At 42.0% G+C, this 18,552-nt stretch overlaps 1 protein-coding gene across 2 annotated transcripts in view; it reads right to left on the reverse strand.

The window, feature by feature from the left end:
* Positions 1-18,552, reverse strand: part of Nrdc (nardilysin convertase) — a 70,857-nt gene that overhangs the window by 6,088 nt on the left and 46,217 nt on the right. For both annotated transcript variants that reach the window (XM_038332412.2, XM_038332413.2), the window contains 8 exons: positions 13,056-13,160; positions 11,339-11,462; positions 8,699-8,785; positions 7,122-7,241; positions 5,808-5,859; positions 3,238-3,388; positions 1,240-1,367; positions 244-406 (listed from right to left, as the gene is read on the reverse strand). In XM_038332412.2, coding sequence (XP_038188340.1) covers positions 244-406; positions 1,240-1,367; positions 3,238-3,388; positions 5,808-5,859; positions 7,122-7,241; positions 8,699-8,785; positions 11,339-11,462; positions 13,056-13,160 — 930 coding nt within the window. The remainder of the gene's footprint in view (positions 1-243; positions 407-1,239; positions 1,368-3,237; positions 3,389-5,807; positions 5,860-7,121; positions 7,242-8,698; positions 8,786-11,338; positions 11,463-13,055; positions 13,161-18,552) is intronic.

The following is an 18,552-nucleotide window of genomic DNA, read 5'->3' on the forward strand; positions in this document are numbered from 1 at the left end:
CTGCATGCAGATTCTGGCTGTGCATGTATGTGCACAGCTGTGCATGTATGTGCAGCACACTTTATCACTGTCCTCTTTCTATTTTAATCTCTACATTAAGATTTTTCTCATGTGATCTTCAGCAAATTTAACCAAAGCAAAATAACAACAAACCCCTTTCACTCAGTCATAAACAGTCTTCTTCATAAGACCTGGCCTGGCATCAGGGGTCAGGTCCCACCCACTGTAGAGCACCTCACTCACCGTGCTGGTGACGTTCCCTTGCACCAGGCCCTCAACAAAGAGCTGGGATTTAAAATCCTTGACAAAGTTCAGCAGAGAATCAAGGGAAAGGCCATCCATTAAAGCCCGATACTTGTCAATCATAGACCAGCGGGAATATTCCAGGATCAAAAGTCTCACATCTCTGCACAAAGGACATTTAAAAACAAATGTTGCAAGAAATGTATCTTAAGAAAAAGGTTAGGTCAAGATTCTGTAGAAGTGTTTCAAGACAGGTGATTCCCACCATAACATGATAGAGAAAAATGAATACCAAAATAGCCAAAGTAGCGATTAAACTGCATACAAAGTTTAAAATGGGTTTATTCACCAATGCAATGCACCTTCCTGACTCAGCTAGAGTGAAATATTCACATAAGTTGCTAAGTAAGACAAATTCAACTAATTGTACTAATTTTTTATACACAATTTTTCATTATTTCTGTTTTGTTAGAAATGTCACTAATTTGTAGTGCTAGCTAAATTATAGTAAAGTGTCTATGACTGCAGTGACCCCAGTTCACGGCTGGCTAGCCTCACTCCCCATCTCCAAACTGACTCCCTAATAGCTATTGCATTTTCTGAGTTCTCACTATCTGTGATTCAGTTTTTCATTCTCACTTATAAAAACAAAAGCGGGCCTATGTTTAAGGTCAGGCTGTTGGTGACCATTTACAGGCACCTAAGCCATGAAGTCCTGAAGGGGCTTAAAGCCATGTGGACCAAGGGCTGTGTCCCCTCACAGAGCCTTTTCTGCCCTTCCCACAAGGAGTTCTTTTGTCAGATGATGCAGAGGACCCCAAGGCACCTTCTTCTGATTCACACAAAGATACCCATGCAGGTTACAACCAGCCAAGGCATCTGTGTCACAGAGGGTTATGCTTTTGCTCAGGCTGTGGAGATCCCTTCTGCACTCTTCCCGACAGTGGAGGTTGGAAGGTCAGCACCCATTTCTAGTCATGTCCCATGTCCACCTACTTGGCCAGAGTCTCCGGCTTGATGAGGATGTTGAAGTAGGTCTTCTTCAGCTGCTCAGTTATCATGGTGAAGACAGCGGGTGTGGAACTGAACTCGGCCAGGTAGTCAATGATGAGCTGGAAGAGCAGCTAAAAGAAAAGGCATTTTCAGCAGCAAAGCTTGGAAAGCACACTCAGCTTCAAGAGGGAAACGCTTTTCTCAGCACGGCAGGGACCTGAGAGGAGTGCTCAGGACTCAGTCCCCAGAGGCCAAGGCTGCTGCATTCCTCAAAGCTGAGGCAGTTTGTCTTCAGTTTCCACCATTTTCCTTCCAAACTACCTTGAAAATGAGCCTTTAACTGGAAGGTTATTTTATTGGCACATAAACTTTGGATGCAGTGATAACTGTTTAATATTAGTCTTAATCCAAGTCAGACATGGTGGTGCACACCTTTAATCCCAGCACTTGAGAGGAAGAGACAGGAGATCTCTGTGAGTTCAAGGCCAGCCTGGTCTACAGAGCCAGAGCCAGTTCTAGGATAGCCATGGACATATAGTGAGGCCCTGTCTCAAAAAAAAAAAAAAAATTCTTATTCAGAAATGTGAAGTTTTACTATTTTCTTTAGATAGTACTTAAACTTTTCCTTTTCCTGGGCATTGTTTTGTTTTTCCAATTTGCACCTCAAATACTTTCTAAATATTTCTAAAGGGTAATAACTGCTTCGAAGGGAAAAGGCTACTGGGCCAACTGTCATAGTTGTATAGTCAACCTATTAACACTAACCAGCTCTGTCATTCAGGAACTTAGCCAAGGTGCATCATTTATTGTACAATGTTGTTATATTTAATTTTCAAAATTTTTAAGAAGTTTACACCTATATTCTGTAAATAAAATCAATCTTTTTTAGACAAATATATATCACTTTTAAGTATTAAGATGAGACAAACCTCAAAAACCTGGAGAGCAACAATTTTCTAAGGTTTTTATTTTAAACAGCTTTCTAAACATGTTTCCCAGATGACCCACTGCATTCTGGGATTCAATCTGTTTGAATCTAAAGCTGCATTTGAAGGTGGACAAAAGTAAGTCACTCCATAGTGTCTCCTGCTGGGCAGACAGCAGCAACACTATAAAGGGAAGAATTAGATTTCAGAGTTTTGTCAGTGCAGGGCTGGATTCTGCCAGGTTCTTTCCTGTGCTACCTTCCTTATGTGAACAGTTCCCAGAATATTAACGTCCTTCCTTAAGTTTGTTATTGCTCTTTTGCGAGAATTTACCTCAGAGCAAACCTAAATGCCACTGTGGGCTTCAGAGACACAGAGAGCAAACTGAAATAAGTTAACCCCAAAGCACAGGTGGTTCCCATGTATTGCCGTAATATACATTAATATATCTTATTAGTGTATTCTTTTTAAAGATGTATTTATTTATTATGGATACAGTGTTCTACCTGCATGTATGGCTGCAGGCCAGAAGAGGGCACCAGATCTCATTACAGATTATTATGAGCCACCAAGTGTTTGCTGGGAATTGAACTCAGGATCAGTGCTCAAAACCTCTGAGTTATCTCTCCAGCCCAATATATATAAATATTTATATATAAAATATATATTTACAAAACTCTTGGTGGGTCCGGGGAGGTGGCCCAGTCAGTAAAGTGTGTGCCACAGAGCATGAGAACCTGTGTCCCACCCCAGCAAGGCACCCAGAGGCAGAAGAACCCTTAGATTGCCGATCACTAAGCCCAGATTCAGGGCTAGGCCTGTTCTAGTCTGTGTCTCTGTTGCTGCCATGAAACACTGACCAAAGCCAGCTGACGGGAAAGGTTTCCACACCACAGTCCGTCACCGAGGGAAGCCAGGGCAGGAATCTCACTGCGAATGTCCACAGAACAGTTGTCGTATGCTAGGCAAGCCCGCGGCACTGCCCATTGGGTCTCTGCTTCTAGAGCTTTGGGACAGCAAAGATAAATACGGGATTGCAAAGCTCCCTCGGAGCAAACAGAACTCATTTACTTACAGGTAGTTTGTGGTTGAATCCTTTCACTCGAATAATCAGACCATGTTCTCCAGCCACCAGCTTGTACTCCAGCTGCGCCACGTCGGCTTCGTAAGCCGGCTCAGCGAGGTTGTGAGTGAGAATGTTGACAAAGATGTCAAAGAGAACGACACTGGAAAGGACAAAGTGGAACTAGCATCATCAATTGGCAGGAAAGACAAGAATACACAGACCTCTTTCTATCAGAAACCTCACCTTTAGTAAGGCGTTCATTCTCTGCTCTAGAACATACAGCCCATGGGGTCTGAATACTTACTCAGGTTTAGCTTACTCAGGACTCTGCTTCACAGGCCTAGCAGAGGACAACCTTCAGTAGTTGTCCCATCTTTTCATGTCACATACACACAGAGAATGACAACATGTACACACGCAGTGAGGGAATGAACCAGCATCAGAAGCAACCAGCCTCAAAGCCAGCAACCCTGGCTACCAATCAGGCTTAGGGTTTCAGACTTACAAATTTAACATATGAGGAAATGGAGAACAGTAATACATGGAGGGGGGTAGATAGCATAATGCTTACTATTTTAGGGCTGGATTTTATAATTAAGAGGCAAAGAAAAAGAAATGCAGCCAGGTGGTGGCAACATGCACCTTTAATCCCAGCAGTTGGGAGGCAGATGCAGGCAGATTTCTGTGAGTTCGAGGCTGGTGGGGTCTACAGAAAGAGTTCTAGGACAGCCAGGGCTACACAGAAAAACTCTGTCTCAAACTAAAAATAAAAAAGAAATGCACTAACATTTTCTGAGCCTTTCCTATAACTCACTTCTTGGACCCCCTAATCTCCCACAGTGCAGCTATCTATACAAATGAAAATATATGAATAATTTCATAAATGAATTATTTATGAATAATATGTATAGTTAAAAGTCTGGAAGTTGTAAATATAATAATTTGTAAAGGTCAAATTATTATAATAATTTATATGTAAAAATAATTTGTAAAAAACAAAGTATAATTAAAAGTCTGGAAAGTACAGTGAGGGCCTACCTTTAGGGCCTTTCCCAACTCAGGTAGAATGAATATTTATGAACAATTTCACAAATGAATTATTCATGAATAATTTGTAAAGAACAAGGTATAATTAAAAGTCTGGAGGTTGGGATTGGAGAGGTGGTTTAGCAGTTAGAAGCTCTTGCTGAGGACCTGAGTTCATTCCCAGCACCCACAACAGATAATTCACAACTGCTTATGATTCTAGCTCGAAAGGATCCAGTGTCCTCTTCTGACCTGTTCTGGAACCTGCACCCACCCCCACCAGCAGCAGCACCACACCCCCACCACACCCCATCCCTAGACATATACAAACACATACAGTTTATAATAAAACTTAAACTCTTCAAGTGTTTCGGTACTAGTGCAACAGAAATGCAGTCAGCCTTCTCTGTAGACAGGAAGCCAGGCCCTGGATGACTCGATTTCTAGTTTACAATGAGGGCTTAATTTTAGGGCCTTTCCCAACCCAGTAATTCTGTAATTTGCTTACAAGTTATTATTCTGCCTTGTTTAGAGCACAGAAAACAAAAACTAAAATAAAACTGTTTTCCAGTGGTTTAAGAAGTCAGTGTGAGCCGGGCGATGGTGGCGCACGCCTTTAATCCCAGCACTCGGGAGGCAGAGGCAGGCGGATCTCTGTGAGTTCGAGACCAGCCTGGTCTACAAGAGCTAGTTTCAGGACAGGCTCCAAAAAGCTACAGAGAAACCCTGTCTCGAAAAACCAAAAAAAAAAAAAAAAAAAAAAAAAAAAAAAAAAAAAAAAAAAAAAAAAAAAAAAAGAAGTCAGTGTGCTGGCCCCAAGGAAACACTTCCGGAAGAGTCTGCCGCCACGGTGCTCATCTCTTCTTAGTCACAGCTGACTCTTCAGCTTCAGCTGACCACACACCACAGTTCTTAATTCACAATGTCACACAAAAGGCCCCACAGTCTTCGCTTCCATTCGAAACGTCATAAGTCAGGCTTCCTCGTCTGCACCAGTCTCATCCCCCCAGTTCCCACCACAGCTCAGCAAGCGTCCAACACTCCAGGGCTTCTCCAGCCCAGAGTCCTCCCACCGTCCTCCCCAAATACGGTCCATCTGTCACAGCAGTGCTCCACTCCCGGACCAGCTCCTCAGTCAGGGTCATCACTGCTGTGAGGAACACCATGACCAAAAGCAACTGGGAAGGAAGGGGTTTATTTTGCTAATTTCCACACCACAGTCCATCATCAAAGGAAGTCAGGGCAGGAACTCAAGCAGGGCAGGAACCTGGAGGCAGGAGCTGATGCAGAGGCCATGGAGGGTGCTGCTTATGGCGTGATGGCTTCCTTTCCATGGCTTGCTCGGCCTGATTTCTTATAGATCATCAGCCCAAAGATGGCACCATTGACATCAACAGTTAATCAAGAAAATGTACCTCAGGCTTTCCCCACAGGTCTTCTAAAAGGAAGGTCAGGCTTCTGAAAGTTGACATAAAACTAGCCAGCACAGTTTAGACTTTTTTTTCTTTTTCTTTTGTGAGGAAAAAAATAACAACAAAAACCCAAACACTTACTTTGCTGCAGACTTCTGTATCAAAGGTGAGATCAGATGGAAACGTATATAGGCTGGAAGAAAAGACCATGAATCAAATATAGATGGTTAGAGGCCTCAAATATTTTAACACCTACTATTTTCTCCTAATAGGGCTTTTAAAATCTAAATAAACTACTAATCCTTAAAGCTTCGTTACATGTTTATTCTTTTATCCCTTCATACTTTATGTTTATTCCTAAAGCTTTTAAAGAGAATTTTTTACCATTCCAAATAAAGTATCATGAAGGCACACTTTAACCTATGGGAATATCAAACATACAGAAAGGTCTACGAATAACCATATTTACCAGTAACTTCAGATAGGCAAAAATATTTATAGAAGTATACATGTTAGGAACATTAGTCAAGTAACTCAATGTTCATAGAAGTCAGAATGAGAGCCATTTTCTAAAGAAGCTGACTAAATGACAATCATTATTTCTAACAAGCCACTCAAGGGAAACCACATTGGTGCAGCCTCAGATTCCCAAGCCTGGGGATGAAGTGGGGTTGGCATCTGGAGGTCAGCCTGGGCGTACTGAGTGGAGTTTTGGAGAAGGGAGGCATGGGGAGGAAGGGTGAAAGGGGCGTGTCTAGGTTCAGGACACTCATCAAATGGCAGCCTCACACTATGACTCCAAGCTGCCACACACAAGAACAACACAGTTGGGGCCACCACCTAAAAGATACAGAATTTAAAGAATCTGTTTAGCCCCAAACTACACATGCTTTACATGCTAGGAGTAAAGGGCAGAGATAAGCAGTTGGGGAAGAGTTCCCGTGACAAGTTTAGATTAGGCTTTCTATTGTATCTAGGCATAATTTTCCACATATCTTTCCATCTGTTTTAAACATAATTTTCAAATAATACAATCAATCATTTAAGATGGTCAAATATCTCGTTCTAATTTCATTGTTCTGAAAGAATAAATACTTAAAAACAATTTCTGTCTAGAATTGATTTTTTTAAGTTGTGTGTAGGTCAGGGGACAATTCCTAGAAGGTGGTTCTCTCCTCCTACCATGCAGGTCCTAGGGATCAAAACCCAGAGCACAGGCTTGGTATGGGGTGTTAGCGGCAGAGCTGTCTCACCAGCTCCAGAGCTGAATTTCTATTTCCTGGAAAGCAGAGTGTCTATACACACGCCCATAAGCAGGAGCACAATATGAATTTCTAGGTGTAAAAAGGGGCTTCAAAGAAAAAGTAGTGGGGAAGGAGACAGCAACAGGAACAGAGAGGTTGATACACAGGAGAAAGACTTCCCTACTTCCCTCCTTTAGAGGGTAGAGCTCACCTTTGGGGATTTTGAATTTGTTGTCCTTCTTATACCATAGGCAACCTTGGGGAGTATTCACAATTTTCGCAGGGTATTCCGTTTCAGGGCAATCAAAAGCCTTCAATGTAAAGTCCGTGGCTAACAACGAGAACAAAAGAGTGACCGTTTTTTAAATACTAGAATACAATGTACACTTGACCTTACATTAGATGAAAACAATCTGTCTAATTCCCAACAGTACATTCTTATCTCTGTACATTCAGTTTGTTCCTTTTCTCAAGCAATTGCTAACTAGGAGAGTGCGGCCTTTGGGTCAGGGTATAACTCAATTTTGAATGAACATATTCTTCAATAATTGTATCTTTTGCCAATCTTAAGGACTCTGAAAGATTACCAAACAGTTCTGCTCAAATAAAGCTTATCTTGTCATTTCAAATTAATGACAAACTGCTTAATTAACATGTTAATTAGGTAAGAGATAAGATAAAGAAAATGGAGACCAAAAGATGCACATAATGTATTTATTAAAAAGTACTGATGGGGCCAGAGAGATAGTTAAGAGCACTGGCTGTTCTTCCAGAAGATTAGGGTTCAGTTCGCAGCACCACATGGTCACTCACAACCATCTGTGACTCATGCCATGTGGGGGCTGGAAACTGAACCCAGTTCCTCTGCAAGAGCAGCAAAAGCTCTTAACCATTAAGCTGGCTCTCTAGCTCCTGATGTAGCATGTCAAAGATTCATCACATTGTAATATGTATCAATACTTCCTTCTTTACATGACTGAATAATACTGTAAAGTATGTGTGTGTCAGCCTGGCTCACTGACCCTGTGACTTGTGACTAGTGTGGTGCAGGACATGGACACGGATGGTGAGTGGACTGCTGGGAAGGAAGGTGTCCTGAGTAAACCACAGTCACGAACATTCGTAAAACCTCCAGTTTTTAATTTTCTCACTGAAACTTAGAAATCTATTTGCCAATGCAAGCTAGTAGATAGGTCTGCAGATACATGTCTATTTAGAACAAAATGTTTTGAAATAACACCATTTCTATGTACAATTAAACATTTGCTTATTTTCCTTTCACATAGACTATAAGTTTTTAGCAATCATCACAGCAAACTCAAGCCCATTATGTGGACTTCCTGGTTCATCTTCTCTTTAATACATTTGCTCATTGGGGAGGGCAGGTGGGGGACAGGGACAACTTGCAGGAGCTAGTTCTCTCCTTCCACCACATGGACTCCAGGGATGGAACTCAGGTCAGACCCAGTGGCAAGCTCTTTCTCTTGCTAAGCTGGACCTGATCTCACAGCCTTCTAAGAGGCTCTTCATAGGAAAGGAGCAGCTGTGACTATTAGGAGTCATGTTCCTCTGTGACTTGGCTACGTCACTTTGCATTTCTAAATTTGTTTTTTCTCCACTCCAGTGGAGAAAAAACAAAAGAAAAAAAAAACAAAGAAAATAGAAATTCCCATCCCAGAATACTGCTGATATCCTAAAATATGGGTTCATTGATAAAGAACATGTACTCCGCAGCTGTGTCCTGTCACCACGTGGACTGACACACGCGGTGATGACTATTTTACTGACCTATGTACTTGTTTTCAGCTGGAAGATGAAGATCTGGATTTAAGTCAAAATTACTCTTCCACAGTTCAGCCCAAGAGTGTTCAATATCTATAGAGAGAAAAACAAACGGATTCAACAAATAATGCAACGCCCAGAATTCTCTTAGCAATGCAGCCATCAACTGGCCTTTACCACCAGATTTCTCCTCAGGCATAGCTACAGAACCTAGAAAATCTCTAGTCAAAGCAGGACCCAGCAGCACTGCCATCATCTACGACAGCATTCAGAATGCAGAACTCAGGTCTCACCCAGAATCTCTGGTTCAGAGTCAATCTTTCCTCCCTTCCTCTTCATTTCTGGAGAATTCTCGTTCCACAGCCTGCGCTCTGCTCTAACTGGAGCTGCTCCTGCTCGAGTTCCTGGGTACTGGATTATAAATGTATGTACCACACACAGTTAGATCGTCCAACCCCTAATAGGGTCACGATCCACAGGCTGAGAACCACTGCTCCAAAACAAGATGAAAGCAAGGGCTTTCATATATATTAAATATAAATAAAGCAAAAAAGAACTTCTCACTAAGTGTAAATAAGTTTCATTCCCAAATAAAGTTTTAAAAACTTATACTTTTGCCAGGCATAGTGGTATACTCCTTTAATCCCTGCATTCAGGCAGCAGAGGAAGGCAGATCTCTGTCAGTTTAAGGCCGGTATCCTGGTTGGTTTTTGTCAACTTGACATGTCTAAGAAGAGGGGATCTTAACTGAGAAAATGCCTCCATCTGTATTTGCCTTCAGGGTCTGCAGGATATTTTCTTGATTGGTGGTTGATATGGGAAGGCCCAGCTCATTATGGGTGCTATCGCCCCTGTCTGGCAGGTGGCCCTGAGTGCTATAAGAAAGCAGGCTGAGCAAGCCAATAAGCAGCCCTCCTCTGTGATCTCTGTTTCAGTTCTGGTCCCAGGTTCCCACTCAAATTCCTGCCCTGATTTTGTGGTGATGGAGTATCCCGAGAGTTCTAAGAAGAAATAAGCCCTTTCCTTCCTGAATTGCTTTTGGTCATGATGTTTTATCACAGCAACAGAAACCCTAACCATGGTGCCAGGAGTGGGTACTGCTGTGGCAGAACTGACCACGTCTGTCAGAAGACGGTGAAAGGATCTTCAGATCTTTGGATTTAATGAGCTATTGTGGGAAGTTAAAAGATAATGCTAAGAATAGTGCAGACATGAGAAACCTTAAGACACCCATCCTGAGCCTGGGGTAGCACACCTATAACTGCAGCACTCCGAGGCAGGGGCCAACAGATCTCTGTGAGTTTGAGGCCATCCTGGTTTTACATAATAGCCAGGGCTATGTAGAGAGACCCTGTCTTAAAAAGAGAAGAAAAGAGAAGAGAAGAGGAGAGGAGAGGAGAGGAGAGGAGAGGAGAGGAGAGGAGAGGAGAGGAGAGGAGAGGAGAGGAGAGGAGAGAAGAGAAGAAAAAGACAGTAATCCTGGTCTATACACTGAGTCTAAGGTTAGTCAAGGCTACAAAGTGAGACCCTGACTAAAAAATAATAAAAATTAAAATTATATATGCATGTGCACACATATACATTTTTTTTTTTTTTTTTTTTTGGTTTTTTCGAGACAGGGTTTCTCTGTAGCTTTGGAGCCTGTCCTGGAACTAGCTCTTGTAGACCAGGCTGGTCTCGAACTCACAGAGATCCACCTGCCTCTGCCTCCCGAGTGCTGGGATTAAAGGCGTGCGCCACCACCGCCCGGCTACATTTTTTATTAATATTTATTGAGCTCTACATTTTTCTCTGCTCCCCTTCCCTCTTCAATCCTCCCCCAAAGTCCCCATGCTCCCAATTTACTCAGGAGATCTTGTCTTTTTATACTTTCTACTTCCCATGTAGATTAGATCTATGTAAGTCTCTCTTAGTGTCTGCATTGTTGTCTAAGTTCTCTGGGATTGTGGTTTGTAGGCTGGCTTTCTTTGCTTTATGTTTAAAAACCACCTATGAGCTGGGCGGTGGTGGCGCACGCCTTTAATCCCAGCACTCGGGAGGCAGAGGCAGGCGGATCTCTGTGAGTTCGAGGCCAGCCTGGTCTACAAGAGCTAGTTCCAGGACAGGCTCTAAAAAAGCTGCAGAGAAACCCTGTCTCGAAAAACCAAAAAAAAAAAAAAAAAAACCACCTATGAGTGAGTACATGTGATAATTGTCTTTCTGTGTCTGGGTTACCTCACTCAAAATAATGTTTTCTAGCTCCATTCATTTTCCTGCAAAATTCAAGCTGTCATTATTTTTTTCTGCTGTGTAGTATTCCACTGTATAAATGTACCACATTTTCCTTATCCATTCTTCGGTCGAGAGGCATTTAGGTTGTTTCCAGGTTCACACATATACATTTTTTGTCTCTATAAAAACCATCAAGTTAATATTCCCAGCTAATGGGGCTGGAAAGATGGCTCAGCAGTTAAGAGTACCTGCTGCTCTGCACCCACAGAGCAGGTCACAACTGCCAATAACTTCAGTTCCATGGGTTCTGACACTTTCTCATTTTCTCGGGTATCGATATATATATATATGATTGCACAAAAAAATAATCTTTTTTTAAAAATCCCAACTGAGTTAGATATATGTAACTAAGGGAGGACCATCACAGTCTCTTACCTTCTATGCTATACTGAGTCCCAAACCACTTCTCTTTGAGGTCACAGTTTCCCTCATTAGCACCAGACAGAAGAACGAGGTTTGCCTTCTGAGGAACTAGCTGATTAAGGGCTTCAGCAATGACCTAACAAAGGGGACAGTGACATGAGAGAAGGGAAGAGAAAAAAATAATAATTTAAGTGAATACACTCCTGTTAAAAAAGCAATTGTTAACCTAGTGTCTTGATGTCAGTGAACTGTTTCTAATTCATGAACCTCCTAATTTATAAACCTCTTTAAGCTTATTACTATTTCCAAAGCTTTATTTTTACTTCTATTGAGAAAAAATTGACAAACATCAAGTGTTGTGTTCTTATGGTGCTTTACCCGCTGCTCTGGACCCTCACGCTCTGATGGGACTAGCAACAAAGAGGCAGGTCTGTCATTTACTGTACTATCTCCAGGTGGCAGGAAGCAATGTTTAACATATGCTATTATCTTGGGCCAGATAACTCTTTATTGCTGGGTCCTACCTTCTGCATTTTAAGATAGTTCATACAGTCTTAGGCTTCTACCCAGTAGGGCCCAGGAGTACCATCCCCATCTCTAACTGTCCCAAACAAAGTATCTCCAGACTATCAAATACTCACTGGGGACAAAAGCTACCCTACAGAAAGAAGCTGACTTGTCCCCAGGAGTAGAGGCTTGGCTAACTGTTGCTCACTTGCAAACAGTATTAAACGAAAGTCTTTAATCCCTTGTAGCCCTGGAGATTAAACCTAGAACCGTGTGCAAGCATGCTAGGCAAACTCTCCTCCACTGAGATACATTCCAAAGCATTTTTCAACCTTTTATTTTGAAACAGGATCTTAACCTGCAGCTCAGGCAGACTTGAGCTTGAGATCCTCCAGCCCAGCCTCCCAAACAATTATAATTAATTATAGGCCTGTGCCATCAGACCCAGTCTGTAAGTAATTTCTATCTTTTTTCTTTTTTTTTTTTCTTTTCTTTTCCTTTGCTTTTTTCTTTGGGACAGGGTTTCTCTGTATAGCTTTGGTGACTGTCCTGGAACTTAGTCTGTAGACCAGGCTGGCCTCGAACTCACAGAAATCCGTCTTGCCTCTGCCTCCCGAGTGCTGGGATTAAAGGCATGTGCCACCACACCTAGCTAAATTAATTGTCCTGCGTTTTCAATTACAAGTAGGTTAGAGAATTTAAAAAAAAAAAAATGCACAGAACCAAACTACATAAATCTTAGAAACTGCCTTAACTATTTTAAGTGTCTCAGCACTCAAAAATTTACAAATGTTGTATAATAATTTTTGATTTTCATCCTTTATATAAAAAGATGAATAAATGGGGTTGGAGATGTAGCTCATCATATGAGTGCATGCCTAGCACGCAAGAGGCCCTGGTTCTGACAGCTGCTCCCACATGAACTTAGCATGGTGATGTACGCCTGCATTCATAGCACCTGGGAGAAGCAGAAGGATCAGGAGTTCAGGTCACCTTGATTACCAAACAAGTGTGAGGCCAGCCTCGGATACATGAGACTGTCTCCAAAAAACCAGAAAAGACGGTCTTGTGTACCAGTCGTGAGAAATCACTCATTAGTCTTCTGTTTGAACAAAGATTCTGACTAACCTTAGCACATTCTCTCCATTCTCACACTTCTTACACTCTATAGTTTTGCACTCTCCTCCTTTCTAAAGCCAGTTCTAAACAGGACTGCTCTTACTTCCGGCTGGTACTGGAACAGAAGCTGGTCTCCGGTGAGGAAGTCCTGCAGTGGGTACAGCTGCATGTTCTCACACATGTTCTCCACGTACTCCACCGGGTCTGTCTGTAAGGAGGTACAATGGTTAGCGATTCAGATGAGAGCCGCATTGCTGTTCTTAGTCCTCACAGCACACGTACGTGAGACAGCAGCAGCTGAGTGGCTCTCACAGGACACCACGTCACTGGAAGCGGATGCTCAGGACTCCAGGAGAGCAAGCCCATGCTGCTGTGCCAGTAAGCTGCCTGCAAAGTGCCACCCCGAGCCCAAGACCAACCTAACCTCCTCTGCTCCAGCCTCTTCATGGGCACATGACTGCTATGTCAATAAAGCCCAGACTCAACTCTGAAGTACACTAGTGAAAAACTACTCGTAAGATGAATCAAACTCGCCGCGTGATGACGGCGCACACCTTTAATCCCAGCACTTGGGAGGCAGAGGCAGGTGGATCTCTGTGAGTTAGAGGCCAGCCTGGGCTACAGAGTGAGTCCCAGGACAGGCTCCAAAGCTACACAGAGAAACCCTGTAAGGCTGAGTCAAACTGCAATGTGTCACTCGATAAGAGCAGGGACAAGCAGAAAAGCAGAAGAGTGAGTATCAACAGAATGAGGCAGGAGTTGGAGAGGCAGCCGCCAGGCACAGGCCCCACAGGACGGGGCAGTGACACTGTTCTGCAGAGCAGAAGGATAGCTATGGGTAACAACAAATATTTTGAAATAGCCAGAAAAAAAAAACTTGCCGGGCGGTGGTGGCGCACGCCTTTAATCCCAGCACTCGGGAGGCAGAGGCAGGCGGATCTCTGTGAGTTCGAGGCCAGCCTGGTCTACAAGAGCTAGTTCCAGGACAGGCTCTAAAAAAGCTGCAGAGAAACCCTGTCTCGAAAAACCAAAAAAAAAAGAAAAAAAAAAACTTAAACACTCCCTAAATATATATGTTTTAGTAACAAATATGCCAATTACTCTGATCTGAGCATTAAACATTGTATATATGTAGTAAAATCACACTGTACTCAAAAATGGGCATTTATTATATTGTATAAAGTCCCTAAGAAGAAGTTATATATTAGTCAATATGTTAGCTCAATTTAAAAGTGAAAAATGACCAGTTCTCTGGTTTGTAAAGTAGAAATAACGTTCCAGGAATAAAAAGCAATCACTTCAAGTATTTACTGCACACCCAAACACTGTGGTTGTTTGAATGAGAATGCCCCCATAAGCTCATGTTTGAATACTTGGTCCCCAGCTGGAACTATTTGAGGATTAGGAGGTATGGCCTATTGGAAAGGGAGGCATGTTACTGAGGGTGGGCTGTAAGCCCCAAAAGCCTCCCACCTCCTGCCTGAAGTTTGAGATGTGAGCTCTCAGGTGGTCCTGCTGCCATTCATATAGCATCATGGACTCTAACCCTCTGGAACCACAAGCCAATTAAATGTTCAGTTTTATAAGTTGTCTTCATCCTGGCGTTTTATCACAGCATTAAAAAAAGTAACTAATACATACTCAAACTCTGTTTTTACTTTACTTTGAGACAGAGCTGCACTAAGTTGCCCAGGATAGCCTTTGACTCACTCAGTAGCCCAGGCAGGCCTTGAACTAGAATCCTCCTGCCACAGCCTCCAGAGCAGTTGGGAATACAGGTTCATGTCCTCAGGCCTGGCTCTGTTTTACCTTTTTATTTCTTTTAATATTTATTTGTTTATTATGTATACAGTGTTCTGCCTGCATGTATACCTGTACGCCAGAAGAGAATAGCAGATTTCATTATACAAGGTGGTGAGACACCATGTGGTTGTTGGGAATTGAACTCAAGGCCTCTAGAAGAGCAGCCATTAATCTTAACCTCTGAGCCATCTCTCCAGCCCTGTGTTAGATTCTTAGTAAGTTATTTTTACCAGCGTCTTCCTTGTAGTGCAACTGCTCTGACCACCATGAGGAAATCTGAGCAATTAAAAAGCATTGGCACTGAAAATGGCCTCTACCTAAAAGCTGGCCTGTGATGCAAAAGCAATAGACTAGGTATCGGTAAAACAAACAGATAAACCACAGTGGCAGAGCACTTGCCTGGTATGGCAAGACAAGGTGTTCAGTCTCTAACATCACAACGGAAAATGTGCACATGCATATTTTTAGTTATAATTTTACATTTAACATTGGAAGCTGTAATCCATAAACCACAAAGTCTACCCTTCTAAAGTCTATGATCCAATAGTTTTTAGATTTGCAAAGCTGTTCCGTCATTACACTCCCCAAGCTCACAGTACTCAAGATTCGCTGCCCTCAGCCCAGCTGCTACTGTCCGTGCTCTCTCACGCTAACTTCACGTGTGCTGTTCCAGGTAAATAGTGTCGACTGTATTTAACCGTTAGTGTCTGGTTTCTTTCATTAAACATGCCATTTTAAAGATAATATAAAATCACTCCTTTATGGCTGAATAATATTTCATAACAAGAACATACTATTTATTCATTTATTATACTATATATTTATTCAATGCTTTATGAAGTTATTTTTACTTTGGGGCTATAATAAATGAAGCTGATTTGAACCTTTGTACATAAGTTTGTGGGTATGTTTCAATTCTCTTGGGTATAGCCCTAAGAGTCATAGCTAGCTGGCTAGGTCAAATGTCAACTGTTTAGTTTTTAAGGAAACTGACAACTTTTTCAAAGCAGCTGTGACATCTACCACTCCTAGCTATGCCTGAGGACTCAGACTCATCCACAGCTTCTCTAACACATGCTAATCTACATCCTTTAATTGTTTTGTCTTCTATAAACTTTCCATTTCATAAACTCACTTCAATAAACGGCTACATTATTGGTCCTGTTTTCCTGTCTACAAAAATAATCTTAGGGTTGGGGAGATGGCTCAGCGGTTAAGAGCATGGCCTGCTCTTCCAGAGGTCCTGAGTTCAACTCCCAGCAACCACGTGGTGGCTCACGACCATCTGTAATGAGGTCTGGCGCCCTCTTCTGGCCTGCAGGCATACACGCAGACAGAATATTATATACATAATAAATAACAAAAATAATCTTTAACAACCTAGTTCTAGGAGACAATAACATAGCTGAGCAGGTAAAAGAACATGCCACCAAGCCTAATGACTTGAGTTTAATCCCCACTTGACAGAAATTGTCCAATTCCTACAAACTGTCCTCTGACCTCCTGATGTGTAGTATAGCATACACACAACAAATAATTAAAAATTTATATAGCTCTATTTCAAACATTTGACTTATGAAGCATACTGAACAAAACTTAAAATTTTTTTCTTTAAAAGTATTACTTTGAGAAAGGCATTCCTATCTGCCTTCATTGACGAAAGTCAGATGAAAAGTTTGAAGAGGAAACAGTTTTATTTAAAATAGAAATGTAGCCGGGCGGTAATCCCAGCACTCAGGAGGCAGAGGCAGGTGGATCTCTGTGAGTTCGAGGCCATCCTGGTCTACAAGAGCTAGTTCCAGGACAGGCTCTAAAAAAGCTGCAGAGAAACCCTGTCTCGAAAAACCAAAATAATAATAATAATAATTAAAATAAAATAAAATAGAAATGTACAAACTCCAAAAGAGAAATAACTTGGCATACTTTAAGTGATTCAGCTACTTAATCATATAGCAAAACTGGCTTTTCTGATTTGTTCTCATTTCACATTTGCTTGAGTTTTCACCTAAGCTGTCTTGAGCTCACATTTTAAAGTCAAGGTATACCAAAGATGCAGGAGAAAGGGACGAGGATCTATGACACAGGAAGATGTCATTGTTTATCTTGGGGTATCCTGCTAATGACTAACTAGAGGGACAAGGGGAAAGAGTTTTTTTGTTTTTGTTTGTTGTTTGCTTGTTTTTGGTTTTTTTGGATTTTCAAGACAGGGTTTTTCTGTAGCTTTGGAGCCTGTCCTGGAACTAGCTCCTGTAGACCAGGCTGGCCTCGAACTCACAGAGATCCGCCTGCCTCCCGAGTGCTGGGATTAAAGGCATGCACCACCACCGCCCAGCTTGATATTCTTAACTATGTAGAATATAGAAATCTGGGTATCACCTACAGCTGTAGTACACAGATGCTCACTCTGATACCTCCGCTTGTGATTCTGACTCCTGTGTTTGCCACCACAGCTGATGGAAAAAACACACTTCCAGTAAGGAGGCTGGACAGGATGTGTGGGTATCAACTAACAATCAATCTATGTGCAGGAAGAGCCTACAGCGCTCTCTAGAGCTCAGGGGAGGCACTGCAGCCACTCTGTTTCACAGAGTGAGACTCTGATTTCAGTTTTGGATGGCTTCAAGGACAGAAAACATACACGGAGGAGTCAACAGTCACTGGAGTTTCTGCAACCTTCCTTATGAACCTACATCTTTGCTACTTATGGTTTCCTACTGTGGGATAATGCTCTTTACACTGTAAAGATTTGTCACTCTATTGGTTTAACAAACACTGATTGACCAGTAGCCAGGCAGGAAGCATAAGTGGGGCGACCAGTCTAGAATTCTGAGAAAGAGGAAAGGCAGAGAGTCAGTCACCAGCCAGATGCAGAGGAAGCAAGACAAGAAACCCTTACTGAGACAAGGTACCAAGCCACATGTCTAAACAAAGATAAGAATTATGGGTTAATTCAAGTTGTGGGAGCTAGTTAGTAATGAGCCTGAGCAATAGGCCAAACAGTTTATAATTAAGAGAAGTATCTGTATGTTTATTTGGGACTGAACAGCTGCAGGACCAGTCAGGACATAAACTTCCTTCTAGAAATGGCACCCAACGTTCAACAACTACATCCACCTAAAACCTCAGAGAGCTTGGGAAGGGACTCTATTCACAAAAGAAGAGAGTCAAGCACAGATTCTTGGTATCAGTATTTTCTTGGGTGGGCTCTGTTTGCTAGAAGCAAGCAGAGGCACAGATCCTTTAATTGTCTTTGAATTGTTTGATTGCTGAGGAAGGAACAACAGCTGCAAAAGACATTTGAATATAAATTTTACTGGATTAAACCAACCCACATAGTTTAAAAATATCTTGACTTCAAACTTTAAGTCAAAAGATATGTTATTTGGGGGGAAAGGTTCTGCTTTTATTTCCACAGGAAATGAGAGGCTGTGGATTCATTCTGAGTTAAGAAAAATCAAGTTTAATTGAGGAAAAGCCCCTGAAAAATCTCTGATAAGAGAGGATGGTCCAGGTGATCTAACATCTCAGAGTGCCTCTGTTGCAGTTTCCTCTGAGTTCTACATCCAGAACAGCTTCAAGTCTCATAGACTATTCCAGTCAGGATTTGGCCATAGCCCTAAATCAGGGTCCCCCAAAGATTACCAGCATCTCCAGTCAATAGGAAGTAGCCTAGAAAACTATGCCAATATTCCCAAAAAATTGATTATGGATGTTTGCCTTTGTTTAGAGTGTTGGTTAGAATTTGTTATAAATAATGGTCAGGAAAAAAAAGATTAACAAAGGAGATTAGATTCAGG

Source organism: Arvicola amphibius, chromosome 6 (genome assembly GCF_903992535.2).
Source record: "Arvicola amphibius chromosome 6, mArvAmp1.2, whole genome shotgun sequence".
Taxonomy (NCBI): Eukaryota; Metazoa; Chordata; class Mammalia; order Rodentia; family Cricetidae; genus Arvicola; species Arvicola amphibius.